The sequence below is a fragment of the Mangifera indica genome, chromosome 7, assembly GCF_011075055.1.
Source record: "Mangifera indica cultivar Alphonso chromosome 7, CATAS_Mindica_2.1, whole genome shotgun sequence".
NCBI lineage: Eukaryota > Viridiplantae > Streptophyta > Magnoliopsida > Sapindales > Anacardiaceae > Mangifera > Mangifera indica.
In genome coordinates, this window is record NC_058143.1 from 3,950,138 (window position 1) to 3,975,452 (window position 25,315).

At 32.1% G+C, this 25,315-nt stretch overlaps 2 protein-coding genes across 2 annotated transcripts; one reads left to right on the plus strand and one right to left on the minus strand.

Moving 5' to 3' along the window:
* LOC123221016 (calcium-dependent protein kinase 24-like) lies at positions 1 to 5,184 on the plus strand. Its single transcript, XM_044643679.1, has 8 exons — positions 1 to 733; positions 1,845 to 1,968; positions 2,047 to 2,190; positions 2,708 to 2,860; positions 2,956 to 3,071; positions 3,513 to 3,680; positions 3,830 to 4,063; positions 4,916 to 5,184. The coding sequence occupies exons 1-8, from the start codon at positions 230 to 232 to the stop codon at positions 5,090 to 5,092; spliced, it is 1,620 nt and encodes a 539-aa protein (XP_044499614.1). The 5' UTR covers positions 1 to 229; the 3' UTR covers positions 5,093 to 5,184.
* A 409-nt stretch (positions 5,185 to 5,593) lies between these two features.
* On the minus strand, positions 5,594 to 13,424 carry LOC123221015 (probable E3 ubiquitin-protein ligase ARI7). The gene is made up of 15 exons (XM_044643678.1): positions 13,052 to 13,424; positions 11,521 to 11,645; positions 11,341 to 11,446; positions 11,133 to 11,223; positions 10,556 to 10,728; positions 10,260 to 10,364; positions 10,075 to 10,163; positions 9,838 to 9,945; positions 9,523 to 9,613; positions 9,333 to 9,422; positions 8,133 to 8,180; positions 7,590 to 7,661; positions 6,709 to 6,808; positions 6,484 to 6,610; positions 5,594 to 6,131 (listed from the first exon to the last, which is right to left on the minus strand). Exons 1-15 carry the CDS (start codon positions 13,226 to 13,228, stop codon positions 5,951 to 5,953), a joined length of 1,683 nt encoding a protein of 560 aa, XP_044499613.1. The 5' UTR covers positions 13,229 to 13,424; the 3' UTR covers positions 5,594 to 5,950.
* Positions 13,425 to 25,315: the final 11,891 nt, after the last annotated feature.

The window sequence follows — 25,315 nt, forward strand, 5'->3', positions numbered from 1 at the left end:
CAAAATAAAAGAATCCTATAACTGTTTTTCGACCATCATCTCTAAATTTAGCATCTCTTTTCTAGCTATTAGACTTTCTATCTTCATTCTCTCAGGAAATTGGAGAAGAAGCTCTCTCGAATACGTTCCCAAATTGGATGTCAGTTTCCCATGAGATGTTCTTGCTCTTAGCTTGAAAAAAAAAATCTCATCATTCCCATCAATATCAAGCTTTCTAGCCTGACATCTCATGGGAAACTGCATATCCAACCATAAAAACTCCATTGCTTCGCACAAAAAACGACATGGAAGGCCTTCACAGAAACCCATTTCTCAGAAATTTAAGCTTCCTAGGCCTTCACAGATCCAGCATATAATTTCAAACCCTAATGAGGGTAACATCTACGAGAAATACAAGCTTGGAAGAGAATTAGGGCGCGGTGAATTCGGGGTGACGTATCACTGTGTTGAAATGGAGACAGGTGAAGCTTATGCGTGCAAAAGGATTGCCAAGGAGAAGCTAAAAACAGATATGGATGTGGATGATGTGAGGAGGGAAGTGGAAATTATGAGAAGTTTGCCTAAGCATCCCAATATTGTGAGCTTCAAAGAGGCTTATGAGGATGAAGAGGCTTGTTATTTAGTCATGGAGCTCTGTCAAGGCGGCGAGCTCTTCGATCGGATCGTTGCTAAGGGACCTTATACTGAACGTGCTGCTGCTAAAATTGCCAAGACCATTTTGGAGATTGTCAAGGTAATATTTTCTATGAATTTTGGATGTACTGCTAAGATTTTGCTTGTTTTTTCTTGCTATACGATTCCTGTTTCACCCATTTTCAGAAAAGCAATTCAGAAGAACAATGTTATATGTGTCCATTTTAAATACCTAAATATGTTGATATTATTTTATCTTTAATTCAAAATGATATCCGATTGCACATAGTTTTATTGTTTTCGGAAATTTAGTAATATTTTGTTGAGAAAGAATAATATTTGGCGGGAAATAAGCAATCAACAGAAGTAAGAGGGATCAAAATGTTAGTTAAACATAGAAAATTCTAATATATTTGAATTATAATACAAATATATTGGATGTGATGGATTTCCCCTCTTTTTTAGTCAGATTCGCTATAGAACTCATTGCTCTAGCTAGTTGTCCACTATTTCCTAGTGTAATTTCTATGTTATATATGATCGTGCTAAAGGGCATATCAATTGAAGCAGATTCGTTTTTTTATAAATCAGAACCTCTTTCCAAACTGTACAAGCTTAATGATATTTATACAGATGGATCTTTTATATATATATATATATATATATATATAATTAAAGTACCACGTGAGTAGATATATAGGAATCCAGATCTATCAAATCACTCATGTTATGATCTTCTATATCTTAGGTCTTCTAGTTCCGTCATATAACTTATGCTCTTTATAACTCTATGAAATTACATCAACACTTCCACGTATTATGGGTAATGTAGGAGATGAAACAAAACAAAATATTATATTTATTAGAATATTATATACAATTAAGTTATTTCAAGTGTACTTGGAGATATAAAACAAATTTACATAGCTCAAAAAGTATAAAATGCAACCAAGAAAAATTTAATAAGGAACAAGTTATATATTTAAATATATTATAAAATTTTGAGCAATGTTGTGTGTGTTCAATTTTAAATATCCAATTGGATACTTTAAACCAGAGGCAAGTAGTTTTTTGTAAATTTTTATGTAGCTTTTTGTATTCATATGGCCTTAATTATAATTTGACATCATATTTGAACTTCTCTAATATTGAATACTGAATTGTTAATAATTTGAGATATTAAGCGGCTTCTGAATTGTCACTTATTGCAGGTATGCCATGAAAATGGAGTGATACATCGGGACTTAAAGCCGGAGAATTTTTTGTTTGCAGATTCCGGTGAAAACTCCCAACTAAAGGCAATTGATTTTGGCCTCTCCATATTTTTTAAACCAGGTGGTTAAGGCTCTGCATGTATTGATTAATTAGTTGCTTCAGAATTATATATGATTGAGCTTTAAATTTGGGTGGCAGATGAACGCTTCAGTGAAATAGTTGGCAGCCCGTATTACATGGCGCCTGAGGTTCTCCGGCGGAATTATGGACCGGAAATTGATGTTTGGAGTACTGGTGTAATCCTTTATATCTTGCTTTGTGGAGTTCCTCCATTTTGGGCAGGCAAGTTTCTTTTAAATGTGTTTTGTTCGGTTTTGCTCAAATTTGAGAAAATCTGTTGCTTCAATGCATTAATTCATTAAGAGATCAAAACGTGTTGTTTTGAGAATATATATTAAGAAAAATTCTTCTAATCATGTCTTATAAGTTGGATGGGTCCAGACTGAGTTCAGTATTTAGCTAAAACAAACCACACTCAAATTTGAGTTGGCTTGAATCTAGCAAGTTGCAAGAAAGTTGTTGATAGTTTTATTTCTCTAGTGATTTTCTTCTTTTTCGATGATTTTTTTCTTTGATAACTCTTCTTCTTACTTTTGGGTACTTTCTACCGGTGTCTTTGGCAGGCTTACCGCTAGCTCAAATCGGACTTCTTAGATTCAAACTAAGCTTAAATCAACTTATATTTAAATTTAACTCAATTTGAATTTACCCCTACTTATAAATTGAATTAACATTCGAAAGGTGTTTTTTTTTTTTTTTTTGGAAGTTAACATTTGGATTTTGGTACGAGTGAATGCAGAAACTGAGCAGGGAATAGCTCTTGCAATAATCAAAGGGTACATAGATTTTGAGAGGGATCCATGGCCAAAGATTTCCCAAGAAGCAAAAGATTTGGTGGAGAGAATGATTGATGCAAATCCATACGATCGGCTAACAATTCAACAAGTTCTTGGTATGTTTTTTAATTGAAAATTATTTATAAATTTTTAGAACACTTTCAATAGAAGACGTTTTGTTTTATAAATCCTCTGGTCGTGTTTTGTGAAGAGCACCCTTGGATACAAAATGAGAACCATGCTCCTAATATTTCCCTGGGAGAAAATGTGGCAGCAAGGATTAAAAATTTCGCCTTGATGAATAAGTTCAAGAAGAAAGTTCTAAGAGTAAGTTCATCTTCAACAAATTTTGCTGTATTTTATGTATTAGGAGAGTATTGTGCTATCAACTTCATAATGTTATTATCCATAATACTTCATGTTTAAACAGTTTGATACTAACGAGTACCTACGAAGCACAAAAATGCATTCTACAATGTGTTTCAACGTTTTCAAAATGTTTTCATTTTCGAAATATTCTGAAACTAGTACGAAATGTTTAGGGGTATTTCGAAAATATAAAACTTTGATTGAGTGTACAGTTCATTATTCCTAAAACATTGTTGTATTTTTTAAAGATATATTGTTTTTTTTTTAAAAATTGGTATTTATGACAAATAAACTTATATTTTACATGTTTCTACATATTTTACGTTTTTATTCTTATATTTTTGAAAAATGACGAACACAAACAAACTAAAGTATCATCTTGTTGGCGGTTGATTGCAGGTGGTAGCAGACAACTTGCCAAATGAACAATTAGCAGGATTAAAGGAGATTTTTTACATGATGGACAAAGACAACAATGGAGACTTGTCATTTGATGAGCTCAGAGATGGCCTCAATATGATTGGCCATCAAGTTTCTGATCCTGATGTCAAAATGTTAATGGAAGCAGTGAGTTCTGTTTATTCACTTCTTTTCTTCTTGAATGCATTTGCAAAACTCAATTACATAATAACTCATTACCCAATTGCATACTTAAAATTGAGTGAATATAGCATTGCTTTGTGAAATATATAAGACTAGTTGGATTGATTTTGTAGGCGGATACGGATGGAAATGGGTGTTTAAGTTGTGAGGAGTTTGTGACAATGTCGGTTCACTTAAAAAAGATTGAGAACGATGAAGATTTGTCTCAAGCTTTCAATTACTTTGACAAGGATCAAAATGGGTTTATTGAGTTTGATGAATTGAGAGAAGTTTTACTAGAGGATAATCTTGGTCCCAACAATGAACAAATCATTCGAGATATTTTGACAGATGTTGATTTAGATAAGGTAAACCAATCCTTCTCAAACTCCTTGTTTTATTTATACAGTATAAGTGGGTACAATCAAACACAAATAAACTAAGGTAACTCCATCACATGAAGATATCTCAATTTAATTATATTACTCTCCATTTTACATTGTATTTCTTTTTCATCTTCGTGGTAGAGTGCTTTGTTTTTAAACTAATACAAATTTTGCTTTTCTTTGTGATTACATCACCAAAAATTGTTTCCGAAAAATCAAAACATGGTTTTTTTTTTTCCCATAAATATTATTGATATGATGAAATGTTTGATTAATAATTTTAAAAAAACTCTTTGATATTTGAATGCGAATATTTTCTTTTCTTATCCTAAAGTTAAAACCCATTTAATATTATGTACCATCCCCAACATGTTTTCTGGTTGAAAAAACTATGGAAACATATTTTATTTATACATGTACAAATATTAAACACAAACGGCTGCAAACAAACTAATATATTGTTGATTAAAAACTTTTTATCTCTAACTCAAAATCACTTAAATATATAATTACAAATTAGTTTATTTATACTTATTAATACCACAATTTGTATTTGAAATATCATTGCACTAACAGTAAATACTATCAATATAAACAAATTAATATCATCATATAATTTAATATTATTTTATTTTTAATTTTAAATCAACCAATTTGTATGTACTTAGTATCCAGTATTTATAGATGCAATATTATATTATGATTAGATTAAAAAAACTGTTTTAAGAACATTTCAAAAAAACCCATTATCTTAAAATTTCTTAAAAGTCTAAATTGTTTTTGTGGCTTTGCAAATTTGGCTTTTACAATGTTGTTGTCTAATGTGTTTTACAGGATGGTCGGATAAGTTTTGGAGAGTTCAGGGCGATGATGAAAGCCGGGACGGATTGGAAGATGGCTTCCAGGCAATATTCAAGAGCATTCCTAAACGCTTTGAGCACTAAATTATTCAACGACAAATCTATGAAAACACTCACCATTCCAAATAGACAACCTTCCATTAAAGTGTAAAAAAGAACCCATCTTGTACTTGCTCCATTTTTTGCATAATAATGGATTCTTGCAAAATCATTTTGTGAATTGAAAATGATACTATTCATCCCTCTCAGTTTACAAACTAGAACTAAGCATTCTAGATTCAAGCCAAGCTCAGGCTGACCCTTGTTCAGGCTCAGCTCGGCTTGAATCCAATCATATCCAGAAACCATTTTATATTATGAATTTACAAAATTGAATGACAGATTTGTAATGTAGAAAGATTTGCAACATATCATAGACTGTAAAACTTGTATAACATGATAACGAATGAAGTACGACATATACAGAAATACCACTGCAAAGCAACATGAATACAATACTTCCAAACCTAGAACTTGCGAGGGAAAGAGGATTATAGAAAGCATATAATTTTAAGCTGTATTATTATTATTATTATTATTATTATTATTATTACTATTATTATTATTATTATTATTATTATTATTATTTTATACAAATGAGAATTTCCAGAGATACGGTCAAATACATAATATATAAACACAACTTGCTGAAGCTCATTATGTAGTTGATAATATCTATGTACAGGAGAAACCGCAGATTATGGTGCACCCCAACACAGATTAAATACAAAAAGAGGCTGTTTTTCTTCCATCTCTATACTTATACGTTGAACAGCCTTTAAAAAGAAGAAAGAGACCAAACCAGAGAAAAAAGATACACGAAACAAACGATGGAGACACCATTAGCTATACCAAGAATCCCCTACTAGAGAATAGTCGGAAAGGTTACTGAGTAGAGCCCGCAAGATCTTCTTGAATTGGATAAAATGACAACACAACAGGGTATGTTGAAGATATAACAGATAAAAGATTATTTACCTGCATCGTGAGAACCACCAGCTCTACAAATCCCCTTTCCCCTCCCACTTTTGCCTTTGCTAGCCACTGGAGGTTTTGAGATACCCGCCTTGCTACAAGCTGCATCGGAGTCAACATCTGCTAGGCCATTCTCTAGAGCTCTGACCAGGTTCTCAAAGTAGTTTTTAGTCACACTGTCACAATTCAAAATGAGAAGTGCATAATCAGAAGGTTTTGACACCAAATAATAAAATAACTCATGCAAAAGAATATAGATGGAGAAGGATTTGTTATCTTGGGCAAAATAAAGTGTAGTACTTTTTAAATGGAATATTACATGTTGCTAAACATAATGAAACCCTTTTTTTAACATGAAAGAAAAAGAATAAAATTAAAATATGTAATTGTTATTGGTGAGGATGGAATCAAAATCAAAATTAGTTATGAAATTCTTCATATGTTGTAACATAAAACATTAGTATATAGTCGTAGAAACAAGCTACATATATGTTAGTCAAATTAACATAATTTCAATGCAACAAATACCTGGTCAGCCCAGCTAACTTCGTACGGAAGTCATTGAAATCTTTAGATGGGCTTTCGTCACTGAGGAATTGTAGTAGTTCCTTTTCTGCACATTGATGAAGCCTTTCCAGACCTGACTCTGCCTCGCCTAAACAGAAACGAAAGGCCATTTGCATAGCAAATTATTCAATGTGTCAGAAAGAAAATTTTCATTCAATTCCCACCCCCATATTTAGACAGAGATACCTTGCAAGTACTCAAAAAACTGTCTCTTAGCATGTTCATGTTCAGGTAGATAATATCCATATGCATAAGTCCACTTCAAAACTCTTCGGCATTCAACTATCTGCAAATATATATTATCATTAACTTTAGCCAAGAATTAAAAAATAAGTCAGCCAGTTTCTTAATACCAGTTTTTTAATCATAGATTAATTACATTGCTAAGTGTGAATTATAATTCTCAAGGGCAGATGTCCTAGTTGCCTGCTTAATCCACATATTATAAAATTCAAGCACTCAATACCATATATGTCAAGAAATTGATCTCTGAAGATAGTCAATTCGCAAGACAAGGACTTAGGACGGCGTAAGCCAGCAAAGTACGAATAACATAAGTCATAAGCCCAGCTAAATGTGCTGAGGTTTCAGCAATGTCAAATTATAGATACAAAACATGATATATGATACAGAGGTCGGAAGCTAAAAACTCACATGTCTTGGCTCTCTAAGAAATAAAACTTTCTAAAACCAAAACCAAAAAGTATTTGGGCATAAATTTTCAAATTCAATTATCTGTTCATATTTTCTAATTAAATCAGAGGAATACCTGAAATTGTGGAGAAATAATGGGCTGTGTAGTAGGCTGCAAAATGGAAGGTTAGATTGGGCTAGATCTATCCTAGGTTCGACTACCACTTAACTAGGCCACTTGTGGTTAGTTTTATTATTTGTTTCCTTCCTGTATATAGAACACTTTGTAAAGATTGAATAGATAATGAAAATTGGGAAGAAAACTCCATTCTTTCCTATAATCGACAGAAGTATTTATAAAAAATTATAACGACTTTAATCTTTCCAGAGAAATAACACAAACAATTTGCACATGACTGGATTTCTAGATTTACCTGAAGCCAGGCCTCGCTGATGAACTTGAGTTGTGATTCAGGTGTGCATTGGGTGTCACTAAGCTTCTCAAGCTAGAAAAACACAAACATTTGGTCATTAGAAATCCCAGTGAAACAAAACATCCAAAAAATCTAAAGGTCAAACTATTAAATGGCATAGAGGAGCCATCTGATGCTCCTTGATAACAGAAACACACCCAATGTTTAGTACGATGAATCCAATCATGAAAATTAATGTTTCTAATATTTTCAGTAACTTTCTTTTCTTTAAAAGTCTCAAAATTTCTGCACAAGGCATTTCTCATATACCATAAACAGATAATAAACCCATTTCAGAAGTCCATGATGAATATAATGAATCAGCGAAGTTTTATCAGAAGAAAAGAAATAATTTACACCAAAAACACAAATCATAAATCAATTCAATCCACATAATAATACCTGCATTAGAAGTTGACAAAATAATAGATGTTTGGGCCACAAAAATGGACACTAATGTTGATTGTCTAGCCACCTAAATAGTATGAGGCTGATGATACTTACATGCACAGTCTGCATTTGGTGTAAATCTGCCAGAGCTTTTTGCCTCGACTGTCAGATAAAAGCATACATCAGATGTTAGATAGAAACTCAAATGCAGAATCATAACCCAATTTCAAGACAAAATAAGGTAATTTTATTTGATAAATGCATTATGTAATGTACAACTTTCTCTAGATGTTCTAGAATGATGGAAAAGGGTGCTAGACAAGTAAAATTACTTGACTAAACTAGAAGGAAGTCTAAGAGCCTACAAACTTACACTACCAATCATGCAAAAATCATAAACTTCAGATATATGCCATCTTTTATACATATAAATATTTTTATTCTATTCTGCCAGATATGTTGTATGGCAATAAGTTTCCATCAAAAGAGACATTGAATGGATCTTTACAATTTAACTCAAAACTAAATCATATAACGTTTGGTAGAAAAGAACGATCCCAAAGTTCCATAATTTTTGGAGCATATTCTTCTATGACATTTCCCTCTTTTCTCCATTGCCAATAATTTTCAACCTGATATGACAAGATGCTCTATCTAGTCTGGCATCAAGTTTTAATTATGCTACCAAAAAACTATGAATACATTTAATGATCTCACAATTGAGTGATGTGAAGCAAATATATAATGTTTGTTTGAAAGAATTTTTTGACACTAGAAAAGGCATTTAAAAATGATTTTTAAGAACATTTAGCATGTACCTCCAAAAGAAACTTACTTAGATAAGAAAACACTAGAAAGGATAATTTAGTGAGGCACCAACAAAATGATTTTCCAGAAAATTTTTTGGAGGTTTTGAAGAAAGTACGCTTTCTCCCAAAGGCAATTTTGAATAAATGCTTTGAAGGCTCCCTCACTGGTTTAGGTCTACTTAAAAAGCGCTACATCGAACAACAAACACCTTCAATACAAGAAGAGTCCATTGCGGTCTTTTGTGCACCCAAGTTGTTTAGTTCTATATAAAATATAAAATGTGAGTATAAATATATCTCTAGTCTAACAATCTGCATCACAAACACTTCATTACAGAACAATCCTTTTGAGTGGCAAGTACTCTTTTTGTTCAGGAAAGTAACAGTGAAAACAAAATAAATTTGAAACAAGAGAAAATTGGGAGACAGTAGACACAGAGAGAGAGAGAGAGAAAATCAAATCATATCGTAGCATAGAAACAGAGTTAGGAAGAAATATGCTTACTGACTGATTGCTTGCCCACCGTTCATAATAATGTGTGTATTTCTCCAAAGAATTCTTTGCCATCTCTCTTCTCCTCTCAGTCTCATCATACTGCAAGCAAAAATGTGAATATTATCAGTCAAAAGAATTAGATCACATACTTGCAGATACAATAAGCTAATTATTAGAAAGAGATTAATATTTCTCTTACATCTCCCTGTTGTTTAGCTGACTCATAACGGTTACAAGCATAGAAACCACCAGTCCTCTCACCATGGTCTGACCATGCACCAAGGCAAAGCCTGCATCCAGATAAGACAGGTGAAATAATACGTGCACATAATGCAATGTTAGCTACAAATAAAAGTAAAGTGGACACTTCTGATATATATGGTTTTCTGGTATATACAACATAAAATGCCAAATATCCCAGAAATAAATTTCTTGATATGCCCAATTCAAGGACTACAACTTATTAAAATAGAGGCAAGCATAGTTATCAATTAGCTTTGGTTTAGATGCTTACCAACAGAATTCAAATTTACAAGGTGGCGAGCATGTCATGTGCATACACCCTTGATTTTTTTCAATTGGTCGCTTACACTTTGGACAGGGCTTAGAATTGGCTAATATCCTGAAAATTATCACATCAAAGTTAGTATGGTTAAACAAATGTTTTACATCAATATATCAATAATTCCACTGTATCTCAATAATGTTACAAAGAAAACAAACAATTATTAATGCATCTTAAATGCTCAACCAGTTCATGTTCTCAGACTCGGCACAGTTCTTCAGAATCCACTTTGACACAGTGCCACAGTCAACCGGACGATGAGCTTCCTCAGTGCACTGCAGTTCAAATCCATTGAATTTAGCATACAACAATAATTCAAAGAATCCAATCATAATAATTTTTGGAGAGGAAAAAAGTATAATGAGACTTACATTCCAGCAAAAACTATGAGAACATAGGCAGGTAACATCAAAAGTACCACCTCCAGCAGCAAAATCAATAGCATAGTCACACCCTGGTGCAGGACACCACTTGGTCTAGCAATAAACAAAGTGAATACAACAGCAGTCAACTACGTGGATAACAATCACAGGAAACATGGAAAGATGCAAACGCAGGTTATATTTGGGCAAAGATGTACAGACTAAATCAGGCTCAAGATTAAAGTTGGAGTAATCCGATGCACAGAAATAATGTAAAAATGAAAAGTTATTAATTACATGCATACCTTCCTGTTATCCTCAACATAAGACCTACGAAGGTAACGAGAATACTTCTCCTTGTCATCATCAGAAGCCAACACGTTGACCATGTCTTGACCAATAGCAGCTCGGCAAGATGGATCAGGGCATCTCAACATCAAACATCCAGGACCATCATTAATAGTGGCACTAATATAACCTATCACAACATATAGAAGTAGCAATGAAAACCCAGAGGAAAATGGACAACGGGAAGTAGAAAAGACTTAACAAAGGAAAGTTGAAAGATAATTGAATTAAAGAGCAAATGTTTGATTAAATGCATCAACTAACAAAAGGTAGTTGATACATGAATATGACTAACACTACCAATTTCATGAGAAGGAACCTACATATTGGCATCTAAACAAAAAGAAAAAAATCAAAAATCAAAAGGGCAAAAGTATAAACTAATCTAAAAAGGGCAATTTGTAAGAGAGAAAATATTAATGAATAATTAGAAAATATACAAGAAGATTTGAAACCATAAAAAACATCATACCAATTTGTGCAGGAAAACAAAGAAATCAACACAGGATTTAATAAATGGCATAAAACACAAACCTCTCCAGCATGTCCGACAAAACGGATGACCACAAGCTGCTGACATGACTTTATCACAAATATAGGACTCGAAACAAATCCCACAAGTTAGCTGACCAGAGAAACAATTAGTGGATTGTCAGTATGGAACCAAAAAATAAAGAGAGTAAGAAAGTGAGTAACACAATCAAAATTAAAAAGTCTTCATTCATAGACAAAGAAAGCATACTTCATTAGCATTGAAAAATTCAACAACCGGTTTGTCCAACAAGCCAACTGATTTTCGCACTCCATCTTCATCAGCAAACCATGCATCATTTACCCTACTAACACTCCTGCAGCCACATTTTTCAGAATATAAACCCAAAAGGAAACAACATCTGACAAGCACCAAAAGGGAAGGACCTACCAACTATAATGACGAAGTAAGATACTAGCATCTACCATTGATATTGAAAGGACAGTAGCAACTCTAATGATGTCATCCTCCTGACGTTGTTTTATATCCTCTTCCCTCAAGACTGTATAACTTTGCTGAAACAGAAAACCACACACGTAAATTTGAAAGAGACAAAAGGAATATGGCAGAGACAATCAAACAGGGCCAACCATTAGAGTTTAAATAAATTAAAATTATATTTCCTAATTCGCAATATAAAAAACTTAATTCATGATTTCATCTAAATGAAGGTTTTACTCTTAAAACATAATTTGGTTTTTCAAGATGTGTCCAAAACAAAACAACTCAACCCAACTGAAGAAATCATTCTTACAGCTCAGATTAAGATATTTAAATAGACAAAAAAAAAAAAAAATGAACGCCATTTTCTATTTCTGTCCCTTTCTTTCCACTGCTTGGAAACAAAAAAGAAAAAAATCAAAAGATTAAATGTAAAAGAGTTGCAAGGTAAGGAGAGAAAAGCCCAATTCAAAACTCTTTGCATCTAATTTATGTTTGTCACATTGTACATTCACTCAACCAAGCTCAAAACAGAACAATTTGAATAAGCTTAACTCCAAATCCTCATAAAGCAAACAAAGAGAATTTTACTCAATACTGTTTCAACTGCAAGACCAACCAGACACTACCCGCCAAATCCAATTCTTTTAAACACTCAAATCATACACGGAACACTGAACCAAACTTACACAAAGCAGATTCACTAACCCAGTTTTTCATTCCATTCCATAAATACTGAAATACAAGTGCACATAAAATTGCTCTTCAACCACAAGCTCTTTTCACTAGAAAGAATTATCTGCTCTTTTGCCCAAGACCAAAGCCGTCACTCAATTTTACATCATACAACAGAAATTTCTCCAAAATTCCATCACAAGCAAATGCCATCTCAATCTCAATAAGTGAAGAAGAAAAGGAATTTCTCCAAAATTCCTTGAAGTCAAGGACAGAATGTCCAACTACCAGTAAGAACTGTTTCTGTTTACCTAAAATACTCCCTAACTCATTGACTACCAAATACCCAAAGAACAGCAACAACCACACACTTTCATAGTACAGTCAACTTCTTTCCTCTACAAAATCCTCTAAGTTTCCAAATCAGCATAAATCCACCAGAGAACAGAACAACCCAACTCACCTTACCAACTCAAAAAGCAGAAATCAGAAATTCCACACATGGGGCAATAATAATATTAGATGAAGCCCTTCCCCTAGCCTCCTTCACACATCAACCCACCACGATGCCCTTTCCCTCCGAAACGTACAACATGAATTATATTTCCACAATTAATCATCCAAGAAAACCAAAAAAGTTGAAGGGAAAAAATACATATATTCAACCAACACTCAAATCCTAAACCAATTAAACTTAAAATTCCAGCAATCACAACCAAGAAAGAAACATAAGTTAGAAACCCTTACTTTCTCAAGAAAAAAACAATAAATTCGAACCACATCCAAGAAATTCAACAAACCAAACCTGCTGACGACCGATGATATCCTCATCGGCCTCCTCCAGGAACTCGTAATCATCGTCGTCGTCGTCGTCATCCTCATCATCATATCCGTACGCGTAAGCGGCGTCGTCGGTGTTGTAGTAGTCATTGTCGTCATCCATGGCCTCACCGCTGTAGAAATCTTCGTCCTCGGAGTCCATGGCGAGCTGAGGATCGGATAAAACCCTAGAGAAATAATGTAGAGGGAGTGTTTGTGTTTCGATAGCGAAAAAAGAAAAAAAGGGAAAAGAAAAAGAATTAAGAGAATGGTACGGATTGTCTACAAAAATTAAAAGGGGTTTATGATTTTTTAAAATAAAAAATATATATATATATACTTAATTGGTTATTTGTTTCAGAATTGAGTATCCTGAGTGGGGGGTTCCTTGGGGTTTTAATATGGTTAGCTCAAACACAAAGATAGTTGATTGAAAGTATGAGGGCAGTGATTGAAATTACCAAAAAGGGCCTGCCGACTGTTCCACGTTAAAAGCTAGTTAGGCCCAATCATGAACACAGGCCAGCCCCTTTGACTTGGGGGCTCAACTACAGGGTTTAATAGAAAAGAAAGATGGAATGAAAGCACGAGGGCGGTGAATGAAATTACCAAAAGAGCCTGCCAAATGTTCTACCTTAAAAGCCCATTAGGCCCAATCATGCACAAAGGCTAGCCTTGGATTCACTCATGCAATTTCCTTGAAGTGACTTGAATCTTGATCAAATTAAATCCGTTCATAGCATAAACTTTAGTAAAGTACGTTCATAGGTAGATTTTCATGGGCACTTTAATGTACAGCCGCCGGGGAGACTCGTGCATAAAAAGCATCAACACAAATTCAATGACTGCCGCCACACTTGACTCTCCAAGCATCCATCTCCATGCTATGGGGACCTGCATGCTCTGGCTACACTTTCCTTTAGATGTAGAATTGTGAATTAAGATGACAACTTAATCTATATTATTGAAAAAATATTCTACCATCTATAGTATTACAATGCAACGTCATAATCCTATAAAATAAAAAAAATATATAATAAATTAAAACTATACTGAATCAGGTCAAATAAAAATCAAATTGAATTTAATCAATTAGAATCATATTAAATTAAAATTTAACCAAATGAGGAAATAAATTTTATTTCATAATAAGATGCTGAGCAAATTCTTTGAATGGAATTAACTTGGTCACTCAAAACTATGAGGGCCAGTGGCAGATCCAGACATAAAACTTAGAGAGATCAATGTTGTAATAAGATATATAATTTTTAAATTAAAGTAAACACAAATATTTGTACCGATAAAAATTAATTAACTAATATATTTAAAATTGTGCTTCATGCGGTTTTATCTTTTGAAAGTATTATATAATGACTTTATTATCAATACTATCAAATATATATTTCTCTATATATATAACAAACTATCATTGAACCATTGATCACTCATTCTATTTCACATTTTACTACTAAATTTTAAAATCCTAAAAATTTATATTATTTACTTACTTTAGTTTAGAAAACTAATAATTTTTTTCTATAATAAAACTTTGAAAAACTGCAATTTTCCTCTAGGATTTCAATTTTTTAGGGGACCCATCAATCCACTAGAATCCGGTGGCATAATAGAGGTGGAGAAGCGTTCATAGGCATCGACACATCATTGTCCAAATGGACACTTCTCGGTGATGATGCATTGTCCAAATCAAAGCTTTTGAATGATGCATTGTCATCCAGATTAATGTCCCTAAATGACAAAGCATCATCCAAAAGCGTTGATGCATCATCAACCAAATCAACGCTTCTGGACAATGTTTCATCATCCAAAAGCATCAATCTAGATGATAATGTGCTTCTAGAAGCTTCTCCGATGCCATTGAACCACCAGATTCTGGTGGATCGGTGGCTCATCTAAAAAATTGAAACCCTATGGAGAAATTACAATTTTTCAAAGTTTTATTATGGAGAAAATTATTAGTTTTCTAAACTAAAGAGGTAAATGATATAAATTTTTAGGGTTTTGAAATTTAATAGTAAAATGATGATTTTACCTTTACCTCTAATATAAATCAGTTCATAAATAGATATTTGAAGTTTTAAACTGTTATAAATATGTTTTTGAGATTAGACTAAAACTTTATTAAACTTACGGGTATATGGTCATGCCAACACACTTCGAGTCAAAATAAGCATGGCTCAAAGGGTATAACATGCAAAATTGTAAACTGTATCAAAACCTATATTTAAGTCGGATCGTGTCAAGATAATATAGGGAAAGATTATGGACTGACTTAACAAGATTGAAAAAATTTTAAAAATATATTTAAACTTTTATTTTTTGACAGGGCAATTCGAAAAACATTCTGATCGATTTTTCAAAAAGTTAATGAAAACACAACCCATAATAGGATAGGTTATACCCTGAGCTTTAGCATTGAGACAAATTGTTGACACGATGAGCCGCCCTGGATTAGTCCGAGGATAAGTTAAAGAACAATTTTGTGTCTACCTCTAACATCAATGGATAGGATCGAAAATGAGTTGTCAACTTCCTCGCTCATTTTCATAATGTAATCTAATCTCTTTGTCGAATTTATGCCTTACATATTGTGGCCATGTGGCATTATAAGAGCCTCAAGATAGCTTTTTCAAATAAGAAATTATTTATTATTTAAAACGTGATAGGTGCAAGTCTGGCTTTTTATACATAATTTCTTCTATTTTTTGTTTTTTTTTTTTTTTTTTTTTTTTTGGGTAGGTAGATGCAAACATCAAAGATGAGACGTAAGTGATTCTTCTAATTTGTGAACCGAAATTGCCACTCACACAAACATAAGTTGGTCTTTCCTTTCAAGGTGTCATGAATCAAATATTTCTTATTTTGGGATGTTATTATAAAGAAAGAAAATTACTCTCTACCATTTAGATTCCGTTATTTTAAATTTAGATCATCAATTTGCAAAAATATTCAAAAAATTCCCTCTTTTTATATAATTTTTTAAAGGTAAAGTCCGATCATTAGGCCTATAAACTTGATGAAAACAAGTCCAATAATTCACTTGTAAAATCTTTAACTCAATACAAGTATATCATAAGGGTAAATGAATTTAAATATCTTATAAAATTTGTAAGAATTAGAATCAATCGATGTTTAAAATTTGGAATTTGTAAAATCAATTCTTGATAAGCTGACTCTATAGATTTCTAATAGGTTTTGATTTTTATCTTAAACCTGGAATGGAGAGGGAAGCACTTGGGAATATGAAATTTATATCAAATGTCAAGAGGATGGTAATTTGTTTCTATGGATACATAAATTTTAGCTGAACATGAATTTGAGAATATGACCCAGCTCTGCAACAAGTTTCAGTTCCAGTTTCTGTTGCATGCTGCATCCATGACAAGAGAAAAGAGACGGAGAGAGAGAGAAGGCCAGCTTGAAATTGTGCAGGTTGAAAATGATAAAAAGAGGAAAAAGATGTCACAAATTACCCACTAGTTCTAATTTCGATTTAGTTATTTCTCTGACTCTTGATATATCGAAAAGACATTAGTATGTATATTCAAATCTATTTTATGATAATATAAGAGTTCGATGTTTATTTTCAACTAACATCTTATAAAAATTGAGATTCAGATTTTAAAATATTGGCAATTATGAAACTTATACCGCATATCCACTTTTGGTATTCTCCTTTTCATCTTCATATTAAGATTATTTTATGGTTCTATATTTTTTTCTTTCTTTCTTTATAATGCATTTAGTTTAGAAATAAAAGATTATTCCTTTGACTATCACATAAGGTAATATCTTTGATTACCATATGATGTGGTATATAATATAAGATAATTCGGTTATCATATTTCTCTTATATATTAAAATATTATTTATATCAATAAAACTATGTGTATCCACTTTGGGTATACAAATGTATACACATTTATATGTGTCATTATGTGATTGGATGATTTTGAATTAAGAACAAAACAATAACCAATCATATGATGACATATATGAGTGTGTATATATTTGTGTACCCAAAGTGGGTACACATAGTATTGCTCTATTTATATAATCTTAATTTTATTATAATTTTTTTTATTATTACTGTAGATTATTTAAGTAAAAAATATTTTTGTGTGTGTATATATTATAACGAGGAACCCACCTAAGTCGATTTGTCTTTTTAAGGCCAAACCAATTATATTGCGTAAAAGAAATTCGGTTTTAGTGACCAATCTTATAACTACTAAATTAGGAAACTTAAGAGTTTAATCTTAATATATCATCAAATGAAACTTACACTTATACTTTCATATGTATAAAGTCTCGTCTTTTGCTATTTAAGCTTTCTCTTAAAGGTTTTTTTTTTTTTTTGTAGATTTGTTGTACTATGGACCAAATATAATAATTATTTATATATATATGCATTTTCTAAAATAAAAAATTAATTTATACCTATTAATCTTAACACAATGATACATAAGAAAATGGACTTGATCATGGATACATAGAAAAATAACACAATAATAAATGAGAGATTAAAATGAGCTAATGTTATCAAGTAAGTCTGAGGTGCTGCGAGTCTAACGCTTTATTTTGTTTTATTCGGATTGAAGCGACTATGTTATTCCAAACAAATGTATAATATTTAACTCCCAAGTACATGTTACTCGGGAGGTCATACGACATATTTGCAAATATGAAACATATTGTTGTATGAGATTTCTATGGCTAAGTATTTTGGTTTAGGTATTCCGTCATGTGTAAATGGAAGAAACTGGGTCCGAGTCCACCCATGACGGGTCAATCCGATCCGGTTTCTTTTTTTTACTGCCAAGGGCAATTAGTGAAGGGGGTTGTTGGCAGTTTGACTCTTATTTAAAGTCCAAACTGCCTCCCCAAACTATATATAGGCCATTTTTGCTTTTAACAAAAGAAAAACTTTTCATATATACACTCCACATGTAGAAACCAATGTACATAAATCCAATCTCCCATAGAAATGCAATATTTGAAGCAAATTTGGTCGTGAAAATGGCTAATATCAATGTCTTAAGTCGTATTCGAAGGGGCTTCATCAGAACATGAACCCGGGTACGCAAATTTGTTAGTTACTATAATTCACAAAATTTTATTTTTGGCATGATTGTTCCCAACACTACATATATGGCTATTGCATTTATGACTTTGGAAAGGAATTCTGTTGGGAATAATTAAATATGTCAGGATCAAATTCTATGAATTTTGTAAATAAAAGTTTGCGGACCGTTTCAATTTTTGATGAAGCTTCTTCAAATTATATGCGAGGTATTGACATTAGTCTATTTCCACAACACCATTTGCCCACGTATTGCTTTTCATCTTGGGAGACAAGATCTGTGTATTTGTGTTGGGTGGATAATTCTTTTAGTGAAAAAAAAATAGCGTTATTTCTGTTGGGAGGCAATTAGGACTATATATAAGAGTCCAACTGTCAATTACTGACCACCAATAAGTGTCATTTGACAGTTAACAAAATTAGGTCAGGTCGACCTGTTATAGGTGGACTCGGATCCAATATCTCCCACTCACACATGACGGAAGACCCGAATCAAATACTTAGCAACAGAAATCCCATATAGCAGTACGTTTCATACTTGCAAATGTGTCGTGCGACCTCGCGAGTAACCTACACTTGGGAGCTAAATACTATGCATCTATTAGGAATAGCAAAATCGCTTAACCCCGAATAAAACAAAAATAAAGCGTTAGACTCGTAGCATCCTAGACTTACTCGATAACACTAGCTCCCTTTAATCGCTCATTTATCATTATGTTATTTTCCTATATATCCATGATCAAGTCCAATCTCCATATGAGTGACATGACCGACCTGCCAATAGACACACATAACATATAAGTCTTCTTCTTTTACTCGAAATTTTCAATTTAAACTTAACTACTTTTCTAGTCATATACCATAGACCAAATCATGCGTGTCATAGGTTCCAACCTAAGATAACAACAGTAAGAGTAAATATCAAACAACAGTAAAGAGTTAAGAGTACCAATATGAGGAAATCCTCATAAAATCTCACACAGTGAGGGAGCAAGGATTCATCCTCTCACTACTTTAACTAGTCGTCTTATTTATGCACACATGGTATGAATCATGTGCTACAGTGTATATTTTCTCAAATTTCTTTCATAACACTGTACAAATCTTAGTTTAGTTGCTACACCCAATGCTTAACCTGAGTTCTTAATCATCTTCACACTTATAGGTATTTATCTATATTAAGAACTCATATCTGACATTCACAAGTTATTTGGATGTGGAAAATCCAAATCAGTTATTTTCAAATATATCTATTCATGACCTCATCTTGATCAATCATCAAGGCGACATTTTTATTTTAATAAATCTTTTTTTGAGAAATTTGTCTCTCATTGATATGCTCTTTAGCATCACATTTCTTAAGAATAATGTCTCATCTTTGTTCGCTCTCTCAACACCAAAGGCAATTACTCATGTGAGTGAGTCAATCTCTAACTTGTGTGACATTACAATTTTGTTGAGCTAAAAACGATGTGTGTGCAATGAAAACCCAAGAATTTCAAGAAGTAAGTTCAAAACATAAAATGAACTTAAATTCATGGTTTTTGACATTGTGTCACTAGTACAATATATATAGAAGCTCAACATTTATCAATCATAGTCTACGCAATCCAAGAAATTTAACATATGCAAGAAATACTCTTTTTAGAAGAATCTCGGTCAATGGATCAGTGACCATACAATGCGTATAATTATCTTGTACGTTCATTTTCCTCTTGGAAATAGAGTCTGTTATTACGTTGTGTTTTATGTCGATATGTTTGGTTATCTTATGAAGATTAAAGACCTTTTATTTCAACAGACAACTATTGCTGCAACAATATCGTCTTGTTTACTCAGATTCACGAAGAATCTTCTTAACCAAACAGTTTCTTGCATATTTACTGAACATGCTATATACTAGGCTTTCGATGTAGATACAGCTATGTATCTCTATTTTTTATCACTCTAAGATATAGACCCTTTTAAAGTAAGAAAATTGTAATATCTTTCCCTAGAAGTACTACCCATCAAAGAAGAAATGTTATGAATTAATATCCGGAGCGTCTATTTTTTTTCTTTTAAAATAATTTAAAATGAACGCATCACTAAAAATGTTTAGAAATTATTCTAAGAAAACTAAAAATCTGAAAGCGAACAAAAGATGTAAATACTCATATGAAAACGCATCTGAAAAAATCTAAAAATAGGGAGTAATCATATACAACTATACAATCATCTCAAAAAGTCAAAGGTCAACAAAAACATACGACTGTATACATATAATATAAACTAGAGATAACCTACTCTAGTCGAATCTATCTTTGTTGACCTAACCCTGCCTCGTAACTACTTCGATTACCAATACCTACAATCATGAAAGAAAAGGAAGTGAGAGATAAAAACACTTAGTAAGGAGAAAGAATTAAGTAAACTATCTTCTTTCCTATTCTAACTTACTCTCGAGACTCAATCTCACATCATAACCTCTATAATCAAGCGAGGAGATAATCTAGTTTATTCTTTACTATTTGAGGTCATACTTTATCCCATTTGGTATCTATTTGATACTTTCTAGAAGCTAACTATAGGGATTTGACACTTTTCTAAGTTCGAGCTCTCTTTCTTTCTTTCACTACACCATTTTTAAATCTGAATTGAGCTCTACTACGAGCAGACCCTACTGGGGGTCTATGTCTTACTACGGACATATCCTACTGTGGATGTGCCCTACTGTGGGCGGTATAGTGTAAAGTGTCTCCTCATAGTTTATAGTATGTATGTGTGTCTTATATCTTACTAATTTTGCTTCCATTTAAATCTATTCATAACTCACTAGACCATACTCTTGGGACGACCTCTAAATCTTGAGCCCCAAATTCCTTTCTTGCTTTTCTTTATCTCTCCTTTTTTTCCTTTCCTTTCCTTTCCATTCCTTTCCTTTCTTTCTTTCTTTCTTCCTTTCCTTTTTCTCCTTTTCTTTCTTTCCCAAAAACTGTGAAATACTGTTCATTTGATAGGTCAACCTTCTTTTTCATACAATTTAATAGCTCAAACAGTCTCTAATTCATACAAACTATATATCATTGAAAAAAGGATTCAAAGAGCTTTCTAACAAGCTAAATAGCACTCATAATTCATTAGATAAGACAGTCAAAACATAAGATGAAGTTAGTGGCAAAAAACTGTTTTCACTGTTTATTTGGTAAGACAATTTTTTTTGTTCAAGCCATTTAACAATCCAAACAGTCTCTAATTCATACAAGCTATATATAATTGAAAAGAGAATTTAAAGAGATTTCTAACAAGCTATAGTAGCACCCATAATTCATTGGATAAAGCAGCCAAAACGTATGATGAATTCAATGGCAAAAAACTGTCTTTACTGTTTATTTGGTAAGACAGTTTTTTTTTGTTCAAACAATTTAACAGTCCCAGCAGTCTCTAATTAATACAAGCTATATATCATTGAAAAGAGAATTCAAAGAGTTTTCCAACAAGTTATAATAACACCCATAATTCATTAGATAAGATAGTCAAAACGTGGGACGAAATCATTGATAAAACTGTAAATATTATCAAACTTTCTACCATGAACAAAATCACACACGTAGATGCCCCAAATGACAAAACAATATTTCTCAACTTCAAAATCATCATTTATAACATAGATCTAAGGAACCAGAAGCATACAACATGAAACATATCAAGGATAATATCCTTTACCTTATTTCAAGCCAATCTTTGCTAAATTAGCTCTTTCATTTTTGTCTTCCTTCTTTGAGCACCAAACTCACCTTAAAACTTCGAAAAACTGCAATTTCCCTCTAGGATTTCAATTTTTTAGGTGACCCACCAATCCACTAGAATCCAGTGGCATAATAGAGGTGGAGAAGCGTCCATAAGCATCGACATATCATTATTCAAATGGACACTTCTTGGTGATGATGCATCGTCCAAATCAAAGCTTTTGGATGATGCATTGTCATCCAGATTAACGTCTCTAAATGACGAAGCATCATCCAAAAGCATTGATGCATCATCATCCAGATCAACGCTTATGGACAATGTGTCATCATCCAAAAGCATCAATCTAAATGATAATATGCTTCTGGAAGCTTCTTCGATGCCATTGAACCACCAGATTTTGGTGAATCGGTGGTTCACCTAAAAAATTAAAACCCTATGGGGAAATTACAGTTTTTCAAAGTTTTATTATAGAGAAAATTGTTAGCTTTCTAAACTAAGGAGGTAAATAATATAAATTTTTAAGGTTTTGAAATTTAGTAGTAAAATGATAATTTTACCCTCACCACCAATAGAAATTAGTGTATAAGTAGATATTTAAAATTTTAAACTATTGTGAATATGTTTTTGAGATTCCGACTAAAACTTGGTTAAATTTAAGGGTACATGGTCATGCCAACACACTTATCAAAATAAGCATGGCTCAGAGGGTATAACATGCAAAATTGTAGACTATCAAAACCTATATTTAAGTCTGATCGTGCCAAGATAATGTAGGGAAAGATTATGGACTGCCTTGGCATGATTGGAAAAATTTTTTAAAAATATTTAAACTTTTATTTTTTAACAGGTCAATTCGAAAAACATTCTGATCGATTTTTCAAAAAGTTAATGAAAACACAACCCATAATAGGATAGGTTATATCCTGAGCTTTAGCATTGAGACAAATTATTGACACGATGAGCCGCCCTGGATTAGTCTGAGGATAAGTTAAAGAACAATTTTGTGTCTACCTCCAACATCAGTGGATGGGATCGAAAATGAGTTGTCAACTTCCTTTCTCATTTTCATAATGTAATCTCTTTATCAAATTTATGCCATACATATTGTGGCCATGTGGCATTATATGAGCCTCAAGATAGCTTTTTCAAATAAGAAATTATTTATTATTTAAAACGTGATAGGTGCGAGTTTGTCTTTATATACATAATTTCCTCTATTTTTTGTTTTTTATTTTTTTGGGTAGGTAGAAGCAAACATCAATAAGTGATTTGGCTTCAACCACTAGGGTTCAAGGGATATGGCACCTTAAAAATAGAAGAAAGAAAGGATTCTTTTAATTTGTGAACCGAAATTGCCACTCACACAAACATAAGTTGTCTTTTGCTTTCAAGGTGTCATGAATCTAATACTACTAATATTTGGGATGTTATTATATAGAAAGAAAATTACTTTCCACTATTTAGATTCCATTATTTTAAATTTAGATCATGAATTTGCAAAAATATTCAAAAATTTTTATCTCTTTATATAATTTTTTAAGTGTAAAATCCTATCATTAGGCCTGCAAACTTGATGGGAGACAAGTCTAATGACCCACTTTTAAAATCTTTAACTCAGCACGAATATATTATAAGAGTGAACGGCTTCAAATATTTTGTAAAATTTATGAAAATCAAAATTGATCAATTTCTAAAAATAGAAACTAAAACTTGAAACTTGTAAGATCAATGCTTGATAAGAATTGATTCTATAGGTTTCGATTTCTATCTGAAACCTTAAATGGAGAGGGAAGCATTTGAGAATATGAAATTTGAATCAAATGTCAGAGGGTGGTAATTTGTTTCTATGAATACATAAATTTTAGCTGAATATGAATTTGAGAATATGACCCAGCTCTGGAACAAGTTTCAGTTCCAGTTTCTGTAGCATGCTGCATCCATGACAAGAGAAAAGAGACGGAGAGAGAGAGAGAAGGGCAGCTTGACATTGTAAAGGCTGAAAATTATAAAAAGAGAAAAAAGATGTCATACATTACCCACCAGAGAGACCTACCATTCATCATCTCACAACAAAGCAAAAATAACATTAAAAATTCTCGATATAATTAGGTGTTGATTGGTTGTGATTTCGATTCCATTCAGTTCCTCAGAGGTGGAACCGAAACCTACTCAAAATAGACTCGTTCTGGATAGAAATCAGAATCGAAAGACAAACAACCACTAGTTCTTATTTCGATTCAATTATTTCGCTCAATCTTAATATATCAAAAAATATTAGTAGGTATACTCAAATCTATTTAATGATAATATAAGAGTGGATGTTTATTTTCAACTAACATCTTATAAAAATTGAGATTCAGATTTTAAAATATTGGCAATTATGAAACTTACATCACATATCCGCTTTTGGTATTCTCCTTTTCATCTTCATATTAAGATTATTTTAGGGTTCTATATTTTTTCTTTCTTTCTTTATAATGCATTTGGTTTAGAAATAAAAGATTATTCCTTTGACTATCACATAAGGTAATATCTTTGATTACCATTTGATGTGGTATATAATATAAGATAATTTGGTTATCACATTTCTCTTGTATATTAAAATATTATTTATATAATCTTAATTTTATTATAATTTTTTTATTATTATGGTAAATTATTTAAGTAAAAAATATTTTTTTTTGTGTATATATTATAACGAGGAACCCACCTAAGTCGATTTGTCTTTTTAAGGCCAAACCAATTATATTGCGTAAAAGAAATTCGGTTTTAGTGATCAATCTTATAACTATTAAATTAGAAAACTTAAGAGTTTAATCTTAATATATCATCAAATGAAACTTACACTTATACTTTCATATGTATAAAGTCTCGTCTTTTGCTATTCAAGCTTTCTCTTAAAGGTTTTTTTTTTTTTTTTTTTTGTAGATTTGTTGTACTATGAACCAAATATAATAATTATTTATATATATATGAATTTTCTAAAATATAATATTAATTTATACCTATTAATCTTAACACAATGATACATAGGATACATAAGAAAATAGACTTGATCATGAATACATAGGAAAATAACACAATGATAAATGAGATATTAAAATGAGCTAGTATTATCAAGTAAATCTAGAGTGTTGCGAGTTTAACGCTTTATTTTGTTTTATTCGGATTGAAGCGACTATGCTATTCCTAACAGATGTATAGTATTTAACTCCCAAGTACATGTTACTCCGGAGATCGCATGACATATTTGTAAGTATGAAATATATTGTTGTATGAGATTTCTATGGCAAAGTATTTTGCTTTAAGTCTTCCGTCATGTATGAATAGGAGAAATTGGGTCCAAGTCCACCTATGACAGGTCAATCTGATTCGATTTTTTTTTTACTGTCAAGGGCAATTAGTGAAGGGGGTTATTGG